Raw genomic sequence first — 17,675 nt, 5'->3', positions numbered from 1 at the left:
AAAGCAAGCAAAGAAGAGATATCACATTTCAGATGAAAAAGAAAATTTATTTCCTAAACTTTAATTTTTGACTATTGATTATTATATAAGAAAAAAAAAAACTTTTTTAATAAGTTTGTTTAATAGTCTTAATGTCTTAAAAATAATGTGTCATACTGTTTTTTACTTTTATATGATTAAAAAATTGAAAACCATTTATGAAATTCTCACCAAAGAAACTCAACTTTTCAACAAAGTATGGAGATACCATTCAAGTGATCTGGAAACATATGAGAAGAGTTTCTGTGTGATATCCCCTTTTTTGTTCAAAGGGATGAAAAACTGATCCCTGATAAAAATTGAAAAGTTAAATGCCTGCAACCAACTGTTTCAAGAAAAAATGTTTCTCAGTTAATTATAATTGTCCCACTTTTATCTGGAATAGGTAATACATTACTGCTTGCAGGTATTACATTACTGAAATTTGTGGAGACTTTCATTTATGTAATGTCACATAAAAATTTTTGCTTAGCATTATAGCTAAAGGAGACTACTTTTTTTCTTTTCTTTGTTGTCTCAACTCAATAACCCTCTCTAAACTCAACACAAAAAAGTTCTGAAACACAAACAGTTTTGTGTACGAATACAGGTCAATAAAAAAGCCACTTTTTATATGCTTATCAATTAAATTGCATCTCAAAATCAACATAATGCAAGTTTTAATAAAACAAGCTAGTCTCAAGAACGTTTTAGCTTAGTTTTCAGCTAAGTGACAAATGATAAGTGCCTTCCAGAATAATAAAGACCAAAAAAGATCTAATTCAAGCAGGTCATATTGCTTTTGATGCATTTAAAGTCAAGAATTTAAACTTTTTGTTAAAATAAAATCAATGAGGCTGATCCAAACAATGGAGTATTAAGACAGATTTCTCACAGATGCAGACTTGTGGGAGCACAAACTATAGGCAGGCAACAAATAGATCTCAAAAGTTATTGCAGTTATTACATATGGCAGAACTGGACTAATTATGCTAAAATTCTGCCTGCAAATTGGTAAACCCAATCATATACTCAAATTATTGCAAAAAACAATTTCTTGGGTAACATTAATAACTATCTGAAATAGAAAATTCTCTGAGCAACAAGAGTATCAGTTATTACCATCCAGAAGTTGATCATTTATACTAAATCTATGCTCTACTTGTGTTTGGCCTTTAGACACTAGGTAACAACTGGTAATCTTACACTTAGCAACAATTAGTAAACTTTCACTAAGTCCTTGAATTGTGAGGCATCTGTATATTGAAGCAAAAAAAGAATTTATTCTATCACTTTCTTTATTAAATCCATAAAATTTCTCTCTGTTCTCTTTCACAAGTAATTACAACCTGTAACTATTTAAGAAAGAGTTGATGGTGACACCTTTTTGTTATCAACTAATTTTAGTAACAATCTATCAATATAAAGTTCACACATCTCATGAGATTTTCCCATGTATAACGGTGATAAACATAGGTGATCATACTAAGTATTTAGCAAAATACGAGTACGGCTTTTTTTAACCATTTGTTTATAATTGTAACTAAAAGTGAACTTTAAAGTTTTAAGTTTACTAGTGCATCAGTTACAGATTTTCATCATAATTTTTTTTTCCAGGTTTCAATTGCTGCAACTCATATTTTATTCCAAACCCTAGATCAATATTTGCACCAGACACTTGATTTTAGGCATCGCTGATATCAGCTTTTAATAATGTAAATGTTGTAGTCACATAAGACCAAACCTCTTTTTTCATAAACTTTGACAAAAGAAAATACTCAATTGTTGAAAAATAAGGATTGGATTGCCAGTTTGGAAAACTAATAAACGGATTTAACAACCTTGCATTTTTCCTAAAAAATTGCAACTTAACAGGAACTAGTACATTTTTATAGAGGTATTTGTAATTGATATTTTGGCCGGGCTTACATTAACTAGGTTGATTACTTTTTGGTAAACTTTTCCAAAAGTCAATAATCGCAATAATCTTGATCTGTTCTACTCATTTTGCTGCTCTCTCAATTTTAACCCAACGATGACTAGAGAATTGTAGAGCATAATTTGAAGACTTTCAAAATCAGCATTAGAAGAAGTGCTCCCATGGAATATCTTAAACAAGAAGAAGAGTAATTTATTTAATTTCTACCCCATGTTTAAATAAACAACGCATTGTCAATTGAAACATCCACATGTTTCAATTGATATTAACTGACTGAGTTGAAACTCAATTCTCAGAACTGTCAGTCTTTTCTCTTAGCATTTAAATTAGAGAGAAAAGAAAAAGATTTACATTTGGATCAGAGTTTTAATATTGTGTGTTTACCATCTCCAATGAGGAGTCTAAATATCTAACATGCAGGTCAATTTGACTCTTTATGATAACTTGGTTGTAAGATTCATCAGACGAGACAGACAAACTTGTCAAGCTCTGATAATGTACATACACAAAATTTCCTTCAAATGTGGTGCAACTCCAAAATAAATGAGATAAGTGCAGTTTTTTCCCACAAGAAAATTGTTTAGCTATTTAACTATTATCTCAACAAAATAATTCATATATGTTTGAGCTTGATACAAATGTTTTGAAAGCACAACATTGTTTTTTTCTTTTTGACTGTGCAACAAATTATTTAAAGTTTATTGTTTACACAATGCTGCCTTTGGTGTTAGCTGGTGTTTCTAAGAAAGGTTGTATTGCATATTTATCACATATATTTATGTATATATGATTAAAACAAAGAATAATAAATAAAAATAATTTTGACTCTGTGAATTACCACTGACATAAAAATAAAAAACTTTTATTTTATAAGAAAAAAATATTAGATTCAAAATGAACATATTATATTTTAAAAAGTTACATTTTTCTTTTGATTTTCTTGGTAATTTTAAGAGAAAATTAGGAGAATTTAGAAGTATTTTTAGAAAATTGGCCACATTTTAGGAGAACTTATATCTTTTTATATTTTTTAAACTTTTTATGATTTTTTTAGGGGGTGACTATTCTTATGAACTATTATTGTAATTAAGCTGCAACTATTAGATTCAAGAGTTAAATTAGAGTACGATTTCTTTGCAAATAACTCTGCTTTATTTTGGGGAGAAGTAAAAAGATCAGGTCCATGAATTAGAGATTAAATGTTAGACTTATTTCAGTTAATGACACTGTTGGAGATTAACCAAAAATCTCTAGAACCTAGCATCTGAGATAAGATACAAGATTTAGTAAACTGGGAATAATAGAGCTTAACATCACACAGGACTTTTTTACATTAGTTTTTTGCAATAATAAAAGGACATTTGTTCTTAATAGAGATGTTCTTGTAAAAAAAAAGAAATAAAAAAAAGATTAATATTTAATAAAGCAACTGCTCAAAATGGTGAAAAATGTGGAGTAGAATGAGGCTTGACTTAAAATTGAAGGTAAGGAATAAAAGCTTCCAAACTTTTATTCCAGAAAGAATAAAAGCTTCCGAGATGGCCTTTATGCATATATATTATGGATATAAACACATATTTTTGCTATTTATTTAGATGCTGACATACAAAATCCTTTCATATTTTTATAAATTTTGGTATTTATATGGTGCAGTATTTGCCGAAAGAGAAGATGATCAGATGATGATGATGATGATGATGATGATGATGATGATGATGATGATGATGATGATGATGATGATGATGATGATGATGATGATAATGATGATGGTAATGATGATTATGATGATCATGTTGATCATAATGATGTTTATATATGCATATACATAAAAAATATAACATGAATTTTAAATTTAAAAAATATACTTTAGGATGTATAAATGTTTATGCAGCCCCGGTCACAAACCCAACCCCAGCTATATTTTATCAAACCCGGCTCCAGCCCTGGTCAAATATCAACCCAGGTCGCTTACTAGGAGGAGGTTACCCAAAAACGCACAAATTCCTACAAGGGAGGGGGAAGAGAGTGAGTATATACACGATTTTACTATCTCTTGTTCTGCATATCTACATAAAGTTTGATTCCTTTTTTTTAAACAAAAGCATTAAATTTTAAGAGTTTAAAAAAATATTATTGTAGCAGAGTTACATAACATAATATCAATGTGGAATTAACTAAGTTTTTTTGCTTTTAATGTTTTGAAAATTTTGTGTTGGGAAAGGAGGGGGGGTGATTTTGTAATAAACAATGCACACATATGTATGTATCGATGCCCTTTACTACTTTTGTAAATAATCTAGTGGACTTTAGTTATCTACTAGTTATACTGCTAGAAAGTATTTGTCAATTGCACCTCACAAAAAATACAATCAAGAACAAAGTAATGCTAAAAATTTGAATTACTTGTCATCACTGTTTGCACACAAGTATATTGGAAAAAATTGCCATACCTCATCGTAATTGGATTCATTAAGATCTTCAGCTTCATCATCATCTGCCTTCTTTTTTGAGACAATAGGAGCAGCATTTTCATCTGGCATGTCAGTTGAATCACGAGCAGGACCAATATCTGATCTTGTAGTAAATCCAGAAGCACTATAATTCAAACAAACAAATCATTATACAATTCTTTCCATTGATAAACAAAATTTTACTAAAAATTTTATTTACTAAAAATATAATTTCTAACCCTCTACCAAGACCAGCAACATATCCCAAAGGAGATGGCTTTCCAATAAAATTTTTTTTTCGCTGAATCTCCATAATGTAATGTTTCTTAAATATTTCAAAATAAAATTCTAAAAAAAGAAATATTCTAAAATATCAGCTTTTACTTCTTCTACTAATATTTTCCCATGTATGTATGTATCTCCATGTATAACTTCCCTTAAAGTAGTAAAATATTTATTTTATGTTTATTTAATTTTTTATAGTGTTATACTTTACATACTATGTATAATAATCATCATCTACCTGTCGGAATAATTGTAATAATAATGGAATAATTATAATAATAAATAACAATAAAAAACTAATAAAAATGGAATAATCATAATAATAAATTGCAAATTACAAATATAAAAACTCCAAGAAATACCACATTCCAATACCCATTGAAACAACTTACAGTGCTCCCAAAATATTTAAGCACTTAGCCTTGCATGAAGCATTTTATGAAGTCTTCATACTATCACATATCTATACTTATGAAGCCATCATAGCTATTGGTGAAGACTATTTATTAGGCATCATGTTAGGCTACTTGTGAAGGCTATTTATTAGGCATCATATTAGGCTACTTATGAAGGCATCATAGCTATTGGTGAATATATACATCCATTGAGGACTTAGATTTTTGCAGGTACAAACTAGACTTTTATTGGGACAAAAAAAACAGCAAACAGAAGAAATAACTTTGAAAATTTATTTACTTGAATGACACTGGATAAAGACACTAATAAAAAAAACATTCAACTTCCAATATAGCTTATTACAAATTTTATTGAATATTTTTTGAAAATATGTTTACAATTTAAACCATTCATTGATTTGACTTATTCTTTTTACAATTTAAACTACTCTTTGATTTGATTAGTTAGTGGATTTTTTTTTAATTTAAAATTTTAAAAAATGAGTTCAATAAATCTTAAATTAAAATTTTTTTTAATTTAAAATTTATTGAATTCAAACTATTAACTTAATAAAACTTTATATAAAAGCAAAGAGATCAAAGCCAATTCTCAATATTTCTCTTTAAAAACACTGAAAGTCTAGAAGAGTGAGCTACAAAACATGTGATATAACAAGATATGCAAAAAATGCTAAAAACCTAAAGTCTAGACAAAAGATAAAATTTCAGTGTTAGTTGGATAAAAATTCAAACATGTTTTAAGATACTCACATGGTAGATAAATAAAAAAAGCATGGAAGTATTGTAAGGTGAACGTAAAAATTCTTGAAGTGAAGAAATGAATCAGAAAAAAAAAAAAAATTTTAATTTTTTAACTTCTTCAGGTATATTTCTTTGAAATAAAAATTTAGTATAAGTGTTATAAAAAATTACTATAACTGTTATATATATGTAATTAATTCAAATAACAAAATAAAATGAGAAATAATTGTATGTATATATTTAATTTATTAATAAAAATAATGATTATTTAACAGATAAATTTATATTTAAAATATTTCTAAAACAAAAAAATTTTAATATATAAATTTATTATAATTTGTTTTTATTTTTATATAAAAATGTATAAAAACCAAATATAAAATAATAAACCATAACAAAATTTGTATAAGTTATTATAAAAGTATAAATGTAAAAATTTAAAAATTTTAAGTAAATATAAAGTGAATATAAAAATAATTACTTTAAAAAACAAAAGGAATTAAAATGTTTCGTTTAGGATACAATGGTCTTCCGTCTATTCCATCAAATTGTTGTTGATAAGCTTTGTGCTTCTTTTTTGAATATATTACTAAAGTTATAAATGTGCACAATAAAAACAAAAGTGACCATAATGTCCAAGTTACTAAAAAGAAACCAAACCATGAAACAATCTCAAAAAAATAATGTGGACATGTTACAAACACAAATAAACCTCTATCTGGAACACGTCTTCCATTAACTGCAATTAGTTGATCATCTTTTTCAGATGATCGGAATTTTCTCAATTGATAATGACATATACAATTTCCAATCTCGCCAATTGCAAATATAATAAATCCAAGCACACTGCAAACAAAGAATCCAGGTTTATATGAACTTTTATTGTGATTCTGATCATCACTTATTGCCCAAACATTGAAAAGAGAAAAAATCCAGTAGTATATTGGCCCACCAATAGTTTCCAATACAGACATTCTACGATTGTATATATGAACAAATAAAACTTCAACTATACGCCGAATAAAATGAATACACCACAAAGCTAATATCACATATCTGTACGTTTGGCTGTTCCAATTTGTGGTATCTACCTTAAACAAGTTGCCAACTATTGGATAAGAAAGAACAGGCATTTTAACAAAAAACACAACAACAAATATTATCAATGTTCCAAAATAACTGAAAACATTAGCAAATACTGCATTACAACCTTCTGGCATTTTCTCACAAGAAAAATATCTAAATTAAATCAAAATGTTATAATAAATACAAAAAAAAAATTATCTCATTATAATTAAACTAGTACATTACAATTTATAACAATAAATAATTTTATAACTATATTATGTAATATCATATTATATAATATAATTATGAAATTATTTATTAGGATAAAATGTATCAAATAAATTGCATTATATAAATTGTATTATACAAATTATATTAAATATACATAAATTGCTACAAAACTTTTATCATTTAAAAACACATCATTGATATATTTTTAAATGATGAAATTATTCATTGATATACAATTCATGCTAAATTAGTATTTATTGGTATTATCAATAAATACTAATTCAGCTGCGCATGAAATGTCAATGACATTCATACTAAAACAGCAATTTGTGAAAGCTTCTTTTAGGTACTCGAAATTTCAAGTCTGAAATCTCTTGAACCTAAAAAAAAAGTATAAACTAGTTTTTTTTCTAATTAACATTAGAAAAAAAATTCGTTATTTATTTTGTATTGTTAAACCTAACCTTATCATAAAGTTTTGCACATAAGATTTGTTATTAAGGAAAATAACCCAAAAGTCATTTAAAAAGTGACTGTTAAAAACTTATGATATGTAAAAAAAATTTGAAAAAAAAAGTAAGATTCTAACATATATATAAAAACGCTAAATGTTATTCTAATATACAATGCTATACAGATATACTTATGAAAAGTAATTCGAGCAATATTGAAGAACAAACAACACTTTAGAAGAAGTATAGAAAAGACTTGTCTAAAAATCGAAAATATTGTTCGTTTTTATTATTCAGTTAGAGCCATTCGATTTCTACAAATAAGATTCTCGTTTAGTTTTTATATGAGAATATCTGATTAAGATGATTCTCATATAAAAGCCAAATAATTTAAATAATTTAATAATAAATAATTAAATTAATAGTAATTTATAATACTATATCCCAAAAAGTATTTTTTGTTTGCTTCTGAATTTAGAAAAACTTTTGTACACGAAAAATAAAACAAATATTTTTGAAAAGCGACATGGTCAGGGAGGGCTACCTCTTAGGGTCGTATTTACAATTGAGCCTATGAGAGTAAAAGTGGACCAAGTCCAATTTTTTTCAAATGACCCTTATGTATGTAAAACTAAAAATTTGTTATATTTTTAGAGCAAAAATGGACCTAGTCCATAACACATTAATTTCTTATTCAACAGAGGGCAGCACATTTTTACTCTAACAATAAATCACCAGGTATAGAGAGTAATAGTGGACCAAGTCCATTGATAGTGCTTTAATGTAAGAAATCAAGATTCAAGACCACATAAACTACACATTTTCTTAGAATTATTATTATTATATTAGAACAAGAATAAGATTTGTACAGGTAAGATGCTTTAAATGAATATCTGATTATGGTTTTATATTAATATAGTGAAGTATACAGCACTTTCACACTTTATAAAGTGACAAAACTGAAATAGTTTGGTGAGCGATAATATAAGATTTATTCAATTACTCTCAGCAGGAATATAAACATTGATTTGTTAGACAGTAGATATAATGGTCTGCCACTACCAAAGTTACAGCCTCTTTAGAAAGGTCTATTTTGTGGCTTTAATAACATCTGGTTAGGGAAGCACTTGCATGCATGTTGTGTACATGTACATTATTCTTTCTAATAATATTCTGAATGTATGTAATATTTAAAAAATATTTATTGTAGAATAGTGTAAACATGCATTCACGAGCCGCACACATGGTGTCACTGGCATTGATAAAGTGCAAGAAGGTTCAGAGATCTCTAGCTACAGATACAACAATTGCAGATCCTAACTTAGCAGCAGATATACAGACAAAACGTTCTACATTAGCAGCTGAATCTCCGATTGTAGCCGATAATTCACCGGTTGCAGCAGTTGAATCTCCGATTGTAACAACTGAATCTCCGATTGTAACCGATCAACGCCCTCGAAAACGAAAACGTTGTGTAACGAATTGGAAGAAAAATGTGATTAAGCGCTTACGAAATACAGGTAGCGAATATGTAAAGCATGGCGGAACGTTACAAAAAGCTAAGAAATTAAACGAACATTATTTAATAAATCACAGTTGCAAAAACAAATGTGCTGAAAATTTGACTATAGAGCAGACTAAAACTCTGTTTGAAAATTTCTGGAAATTGGGAGATTTTGATGCACAAAATCTGTTTCTTGCTGGCTGCGTGAAACAATCAACAGTAGAACGTAGACGACCAAGAGTAAGAAAAAACAAAATTACGAAAAATGAAAAAAAACATGCAAAGGATTTTGCACGAGTATACTCTGTGTTTGCAGATAATAAGCCCGTTACTGTTTGCAAACCATACTTCTTGGCGATATTTGACATTAGCAGCGGTTGACTAAATCGTGCGTTAGTCAACCAACGGGAGAATGGTGGTGTGTCAGGCAAAGATGGACGAGAAAAATATGATCACAAGACACAACGCATTCATGAGGAACACATCACTCGCATTAAAGATCATATTCGCATGTTTCCCACATACGAAAGTCACTATACTAGAAGTCACAGTGCATCTCGCTTTCTACCTGCTCATTTGACGGTATCCACTATGTACGACATGTATAGAGAAAAATGCATACAGGATTCAGTCGAACCCCAAAAAGAGTGGAAATTTCGGGTCATTTTTAATCATGAATTTAACTTGACGTTCCATCAGCCACTAAAAGATACGTGCAAGAAATGTGACATTTTTAAAACAGACATTGAAATAGAAAAAACTGAACACAAAAAAATCTCAACTAAAAGCAGCGCATGAGATTCATTTGCGCAAAGCAGAGAAGGCGCGTCAATCCTTAAAACTAGAAAAGGAAAATGAAGACAATAAACATGCATCTTTTTGTTTTGACCTGCAAAAGGTCATGTTATTGCCTTGCCTTACAACCAATGAAGTTTATTATTGCCGGCAATTATCAGTGTATAATCTAGCCATTCATGACCTTAAAAATGACAATGCAGTGATGAATGTATGGCATGAGGGAACAGCCTCACGAGGTGCAGGTGAGATCGGTTCATGCTTATTGGCATATTGTCAAAATCTAGCAAATAGGGATATTACGTCTATTACAGCATTCAGCGTCTCGTGCGGCGGTTAAAATCGAAATATAAAAATTGCACTGTTATGGATGCATTTGACGCAGACGACGAGTATTGAATTGGTGAATCATAAGTTTATGGTCTCTGGGCATTCTTATTTGCCTAACAATGCAGATTTTGGAGTAATTGAGAGAGCAAAACCAAAATCCACAGAGATCTTAGTGCCAGAACAGTGGTACAAATTGATCGAGAACTGCTCTATGAAGAAGCGCTTCAGTGTTGCAAGATTAAGCACTGATAATTTCAAGAGTGTGGAGCCCTTATTGAAATTAATTACAAATCGGAAAGGGGATGAGAGTGATCAGAAGGTCAACTGGCTGGATATGCAATGGCTGCAACTTAGAAAGAACGAGCCATACAAACTGTTCTCTAAATACTCTTTAGATGATGACGCATCATTCAGTTTCATTTCGCTAGCGAAACGCGGACGTCAAACGAACCTTAGTGAATGGAGTTTGGCTCCACTGTACGGTGGAGCAACAAAACTGAGCAAAGAAAAATACTCAGATCTAATGAAACTGTTAAAGTATATTCCTCCCATCTATCATGACTTCTATCAAAAGTTGGAACACAGCGGTCACAACAAGGATGTACTAGAAGATGAACTGCTCGATGACAGCGGCGACGATGATCAGTAAATTCGTGTGGTTTTTATTGTACTGTTTGTAATAATGAGGACTATTTTTGCCGATAATTAGTAAATAGTAATTGTGTTTTTTTACAGCATAGTATGAATTTGTACTACTTAATTTGAATTTGTACGTCTTAATTTGAATTGCTATTGTAAACGAATAATATGAAATTTGTTCATGATTTTACACTAAAATGATTTAGCGATTTGTTGATTATGTTTAGAGAAAAAATGGACCAAGTCCATAACTATTATTATATTATTAATAATTATTCAAAAATTTATTTGTACATTTCACATATCTTGTTGTCTAAGAAAAAAGATTTAAAATGATACTAGACATCAATAATATTACATATGGCTGATTTATAATATATGCAAACACTAAGAACGCTTATTTCTAAAAATATAGAAATATGGACTTGGTCCACTTTTACTCTTATGGGCTCGATTATCCGTCACAATATTTGTATATATATATATATATATATATATATATATATATATATATATATATATATATATCCCCTCTCCCTTGCTATTTAAAAAAAAACTCTTTACTAAAATAAAATGATAACTCATTCAATAATTTAGTCGTATAACTCTTAACATATTAACATTATCTGACTCTGTTGGACTATTCTAAAGGAAGCTAAAGGCATGAAGAAAACCTAGGTGACTTGCAGTGACGGATCCAGGAATTTTGTTAGGCGGGATGTTGATATATTTTTGTATTTTGTATCACCTGCTATTTGTTACGTCTCCAAAAAAAAAATGAAAAGTCCTCAATTTCTAAGATATTTTAGATTCTGATTTCATTAATTTTAGACTTAGATTAAGACTTTCAGATTCTGGTGGGGAAGGCGGGGGGGGGGGGGGGAGAAACGATGCATGCCTCCTTCCCCCCCCCCCCCCGCCTTCCCTCCTAGATCCTTCCGTAAGAAAAGCAAGGTTAAATGCCCTCGTTTAATGCTATACCGCGGTGCTCAGCCTTGAAAAAGTTAGGTCTTCATTCTCATCTAATGATTTAAAACATTATTTTTCAATCGAACTTTATATCTATTTTATTATATTTATTTTCTTTGCCTAATTTTTTGCTATTTCCTTTGAAAAAAGTTTGCCGTTTGCAAAGTCATTATATATCAATAAGATAGAGTAAAACAAAGTTTCTATTGATCTGTTTTCTTTAATGATTACCTATTAATTTTTATAGAAATTATTACTTATTATTATTATTACTTAAATAATATAGTTTAATAAATAAGTAGCTAGATTTTAGATATTATTAATGAAAAAAGGCTTAAAACTGTTCTCCCTATTAAATCTGAGGTCCCTATACATGCCCCAAAAAGCCCTATAATATATCGAGCACTGTTCTACAACTATAGCAATACCAAAAATAGAAACGGATATACTGAAGAGCTTTAAAAAAGTTAATGCAATGAAAGTTAAACGTAGAACAATCTTTAATGTTAGTTAAACATAGAATATATTTATATTTTATGTTTAACTTACATTAAAGACTGTTCAATATATAATTTTAAAAAAACATTCACATTATTCTTTTTTTAACTTTGTTTTAATGATAACTTTATAATAAATGAAAATTTATAATTTTGTACTTAGTTATAATTTACTTTTTTTTTTTTTTTAAAAAAATGAGTAAATATTAAAAAAAAAAAAAGATATTTTTTATTCTTGATACGTTTCGTAATTTATTATTACATTTTAAAAAGATGTAATCTTACAATAAAAGTTCTGAAACAAATATTAAAAATAAAAGACTTTACACTTTACAGAGTTTGATTTAATACAAAATTTAAATATAGACTTATTACATAGATTAAAAAAAAGGTAATAATTTTTTTTTTAGTTGTCGGAGTATATACTTCAAGATATCGCAACGTTGGAATTATTTCGTTTATCTCAACATTTTTGCGTTTTGACTCAAAACGCAGGAATATGGAGATGAGATTTATCTCAAAAAGATGAGATGAGATTTATCTCAAAACTTTTGAGATAAAACGATTAAAGATAAAAACTATAGGAGACGGCATATAAAAACATTTTTATAACTTATGTTTTCTCCGCATCATTTTTACGTATAACTTTAGTTTCAATATAGTAGGAAAAAATTATTCTGAGGTACATAACACTATCAATAACTCAATTTTTTCAAACGATGGAGATAGAACAAGATAATTCTAACGTTCCGATATATCAATTAGATGATGAAGTCCTTGCCACCTGCCAGCTCGAATTGAAATGTTTATCCTTACATTTTTATGTTTTCTTTTTTTTTTATATATACATGTTTATTTTACAACTCGATTACAAGACTGAAGTCAGTTTTGTCATCGAGTGCTTGTTTTCAAGACGGTGTAATACACATAAAAATCAGTTGCATACGTGGTATATGTATGTGTTACATATATACCTTATTATTAGTATAAGTATTTTTTTATCGATTTCTATTAAAAGTTAATTTACAATTTTTTTTTTTTTAAAAGGGTTGTTTTTTCTTATTTTTGTATTTAAATTTTTATTTAGAATTAAAAAAAATTTCTTATAGTTGTTTAATTCGATTATTGTAGATTTTAGCTTTATTTTCAGAGAGTATTCGTTGTTTAAATTTTTTAGTGATTCGTTTCTGGAAACTATTTTGTTAAATAAATAGGAACCACGATATGTAAATAAGAGTTTTGAGAGTCTTGTTGTTTCAAAAGGTATCTTAAAGTTGCTTGTTGCTCTTGTATTATATTTATTTATACTGTTTTTAAAAACGTGTGTTGTAAAATGTTCTGGAACCAGACTTAGTTTATATTTAAAAATGAAAAGTATATTTTGAGTAATATTTATTTGAAATATATTTAGTGCGTTCGTTTGTTCCAGTAAGGGTTGAGCGTGAGTAAATTTGTTTTTATTATACGTCTTGAAGCGTGTTTTTGACGTAAGTAAAGTGGTTCAAATTTAGATTTGTGGGTACTGCCCATGCTATATTGGCATACATAAGATAGCTATGTATGAATGAAAAGTAAATAAGTTTTAGACTCTTTTGTGACAAAAATGGTCTTACCTTGTAGATTAAACCTATGCTTTTTGATATTTTTGTGTTTATGTGGTGTTTCCAGGAGATGTGTTCGTCAATTAGAAACCCAAAAATTTTGTGTTCAGAGCTCTTTTGATGGTTACATTTTTTATATTAATTATTGTTAGGTTCAGGGATATCTTTTTAGTTTGTTGATTAGAGTGGAATAGTATGTACTTAGTTTTTTCTATATTTAAGTGACAATTTATTTGATTTAAACCATAAGTTAATTATTTTTATTTTAACATTTGTTTTTTCAAAGAGGTCTTTGGTTGTCTTTGATGAGTAAAATAAGTTTGTATCGTCGGTAAACATTATAGTTTTAAAAATACTTGAGGCATTTGGAAGATCGTTTATATAAATAAGAAACAAAAGAGGAGCAAGAATGGAACCTTGGGGTACACCACATTTTATTTTTAGTAAATTTGAGCTGCTTTCTCTATCTATAATAACACACTGTTATCTGTTATTAAGGTTGTTTTTACACCAATTTAAAGCTTGCTTTTTTACACCATTGTTTTTCATTTTTGTTAGTAAAATCTCATGGTGTTAAACGGCTTTGGCAAATCAATAAAGATCCCTAATGTGATTTTTTTTGAATGATTTACTTATTCTATTTGAAAGGTCAAGGATTGCATGCTCTGTTGAGTGTAGCTTTTGGAAACTATATTGACCTTATTGATAATTTGTTAGTTTTTAAATATTAATTTATTGTTGATTATTCGTTCGAGAAGTTTTGAAAGTACTTAAAGGATTGAGATTGGCTTATAATTGTTTAAAGAATTGGTTTCTCCTGATTTATAGATTGGTACAATTTTTGAGATTTTTTGTTTATCAGGTACAATACCTTTTGCAACTGATGAATTAAATACTTGGTAAATTGGATTACGTATCTCCTCAAATACATCTAACACTTCTTTGCAAGAGATGTTGTCGATCCCTGGGAACCTGATTTTAAGTGATTTTATAGCTATTTCAAGTTCGTCTTGATTTAGTTCATTAAAATTTAAGGAGCAGTGTGAGCCTGTTAAGTAACTTTTGAATGTATTACTTGGGCATTATTTTTTTATTGTATTATTTAGGCATTATTGTTTCTAAAAGCTTTGTAAAGCTTATTCTAGATTACGAAATAAACAATTATATAAATAAAAAATAACCAATTTTTGCATATTTAATAACCGAGTATTGTCACATAAACAAGAACCCATTTTAAATAAAGTAGCAAAAACGACAAATTGACAGCATTGGTAGTGCAGGTATTACACTTAAAAAACAAAATTAATCTGCTGAATAAAAAATTGACATCAAAAAGACAAAAAATTTTAATTCAGTCTTTAATGTTTAGCGTTTTGTTTTTTAAATTAACGTCATTTAAAAAATTAGAATAACCATTTGAAAGTTCAAAGAACTCTTAGCAATTAATTTTTAAATTATATTTATAATATTTTAAAATTATATTTATAATATTTATATGACTTTTATCATCATCTCAACGATTTTTCACGAATGAAAATATTTGTACCTCTGTTGATGTACCACCAAGACTTAAAGCAAATTCAACTAATAATTTCATATTTACGAAAGAGATTAAAATTTCAGGAAAATCAATAAAAAATTTAATCTAGTTATTCTCGTTAATATATTTACTCCAGTCATTTTAAAATATTATTTTTAACAAAGTCTCTTATAAGTCTTATAAGAATTCATCAAGCAATCTGGAAACAAGTCTGGAAAACCTGTTTTGTGAAACTACTCTCCATACTTATTTAAGGCGCAAAAAAAAAGGTTATTTCAATTTTGTGCTATACTAAAAATATTTATTACTAAAAATACTTATTCAGAAAATTTAGGCATAAGCATTTATTTGGATGCTTACGTTTAAACATCTTTCTTCGCATTTTTAAAATTATAGAATTTAAGATCATAAAATTGTTTTTTCTATTTAGTCTCAACTCACAAAATTTTATTGACCTCACTCATCCGAAACATTTTAACACCGCATTACATATTTCATTTTAGGCTTCACTTTAAATATTCTTTTAGGTTTTTAATTCTATCTCCCTCCTTATAGATTTAACTTGGTAAGTCACATGCTTACCATGGTTGTCTTGGTGTCAATCCTACAGTAATGTCACTATTAGATAGATTTAAATTTCTTAGCAGCTACTTAAGAAGAATTTACTATTCTTAGCAGCTAATCTACTTTAGAACAGTTTATTAACTTATTTTACTTTTTTCATTCTTTACGTTTTCATAGTTATTAAGTACCTTAGTGAAAATACTCTTTAAAGGCAAGCATTTCAAAATCAAAGCTGTTTGGAATTGGGGTAGTAATGTGTTAAGTTTGACGCAATTATTTTTCTAACTCCACAAAAAAAAATTATCACTTCTTATATATGACTTTTAAGTTATTAAATTTTTTTCTTATAATAAAACGTTTTGACATCACTTTGATTGTTCAATATAATTCTGTTAAATATAATTCTGTTAAAGAATCTAGGTACGGCTAGCGCAGAAATTTTGCGGACATTTTGGACCTAATTTTCAATTTTTTTAAAAAAAATCAAGATTACAAACTTTTATGAGAAATTTTAATTTTATATCTAAGAGTTAGTCATCTGCTTTTCTTGCAAACATTCTATAGCGGAATATCAGTGAAATTGTAAGAAACTTTGAGCTGTCCACTGTAGCTTTGTTCATCGGCTACTTAGTGGCGCACGTTGCTATTTTTTATAGTTAATTTAGGTGATCCAAGAAGTCCAAATGGTCTTATCACAGAGCACTGCGGAATAGCATTAACCAGGAAGTTCTATTTTTAACAATGCTGCTTATGTCTACAATATTGTATATGCCTTCCTTACCTATGCATATATGCTTATATGCCCATATGCCTTACATATAAACAAAAATAACATGGTTCTTGAGAAAATGACTTCTTATATTAGAATGGCCGAGCAACAGTCTAGATTTCAACTCAATTTTATTCCATTTGTAGATGTCCAATACATTTGGAAATGACTCTACAATAATTTGAAAAACTTCCTGAAAGCATGCCAAAACGTATTGAAACGGTACTTAAGAAGAAAGGGCAGATAACTAAATAGTAAATAAATTTTGAAAATTAGCATTTGTGGCTTTGTTACTCTCTTAAAATTAAAAAAAAAAAGTAAATAAATCAGATATCTATAAAATATTAGCACTAGCTGTAACACCGAAGGGTTCAGAATGAGTAATAACCGTTTTAAACCAAACGATCTATAGCCCGTACTTTGTTTTAATACATTAATTTATACTAAAAATCTTTCACAATCCCTAAAAAATCCTTGATGCAATAATGTTTGCTGATGACACAAATTTGTTTTACTCATCAGCATCAATTAAAGACCTCTTTGAATCTGTGAACGACGACCTTCAGAAACTAAACATCTGGTTTAATGTAAATAAATTATCTTTAAATACATTAAAAAAATATATATCTTGCTTTTTTTTAATTATTATTATAAATTTGCTGTTAAAATAATTACAAATCTCGCATTTGTAAAATATACACATGGCGAGGGCAAGAAGAAGATAAAATAGTCTTATCGCCAAGCCCCCAAGACTTTCAATCGTTTTATTCCAACCATCAGAAAAATAATATACTAAGCATGCTACCTTTACTAAAAATTGATTTCATAAACATAAAAAAAAACTGAAACCATTAAATTTCTTGGGAT

The 17,675-nt window shown here is 28.3% G+C and overlaps 2 protein-coding genes across 2 annotated transcripts in view; both read right to left on the bottom strand.

The window, feature by feature from the left end:
* Positions 1-4,772, bottom strand: part of LOC100206337 (pre-mRNA-processing factor 6) — a 48,905-nt gene extending 44,133 nt beyond the window's left edge. The window contains exons 1-2 of the mRNA XM_065795275.1: positions 4,647-4,772; positions 4,408-4,552 (exon numbers count right to left, since the gene is read on the bottom strand). Of these exons, the coding sequence (XP_065651347.1) occupies positions 4,408-4,552; positions 4,647-4,720 (219 nt within the window). The 5' untranslated portion in view covers positions 4,721-4,772. The remainder of the gene's footprint in view (positions 1-4,407; positions 4,553-4,646) is intronic.
* Positions 4,773-6,134: 1,362 nt separating this feature from the next.
* On the bottom strand, positions 6,135-7,121 carry LOC101239560 (very-long-chain enoyl-CoA reductase). Its single transcript, XM_065795276.1, has one exon. The coding sequence runs from the start codon at positions 7,067-7,069 to the stop codon at positions 6,332-6,334; it is 738 nt and encodes a 245-aa protein (XP_065651348.1). The 5' UTR covers positions 7,070-7,121; the 3' UTR covers positions 6,135-6,331.
* Between the last annotated feature and the right edge of the window lie 10,554 nt (positions 7,122-17,675).

Source organism: Hydra vulgaris, chromosome 04 (assembly GCF_038396675.1).
Source record: "Hydra vulgaris chromosome 04, alternate assembly HydraT2T_AEP".
NCBI classification, from domain to species: Eukaryota; Metazoa; Cnidaria; class Hydrozoa; order Anthoathecata; family Hydridae; genus Hydra; species Hydra vulgaris.
Note: the sequence above shows the minus strand (reverse complement) of the source record. Positions and strands in the feature narration are given on the sequence as shown.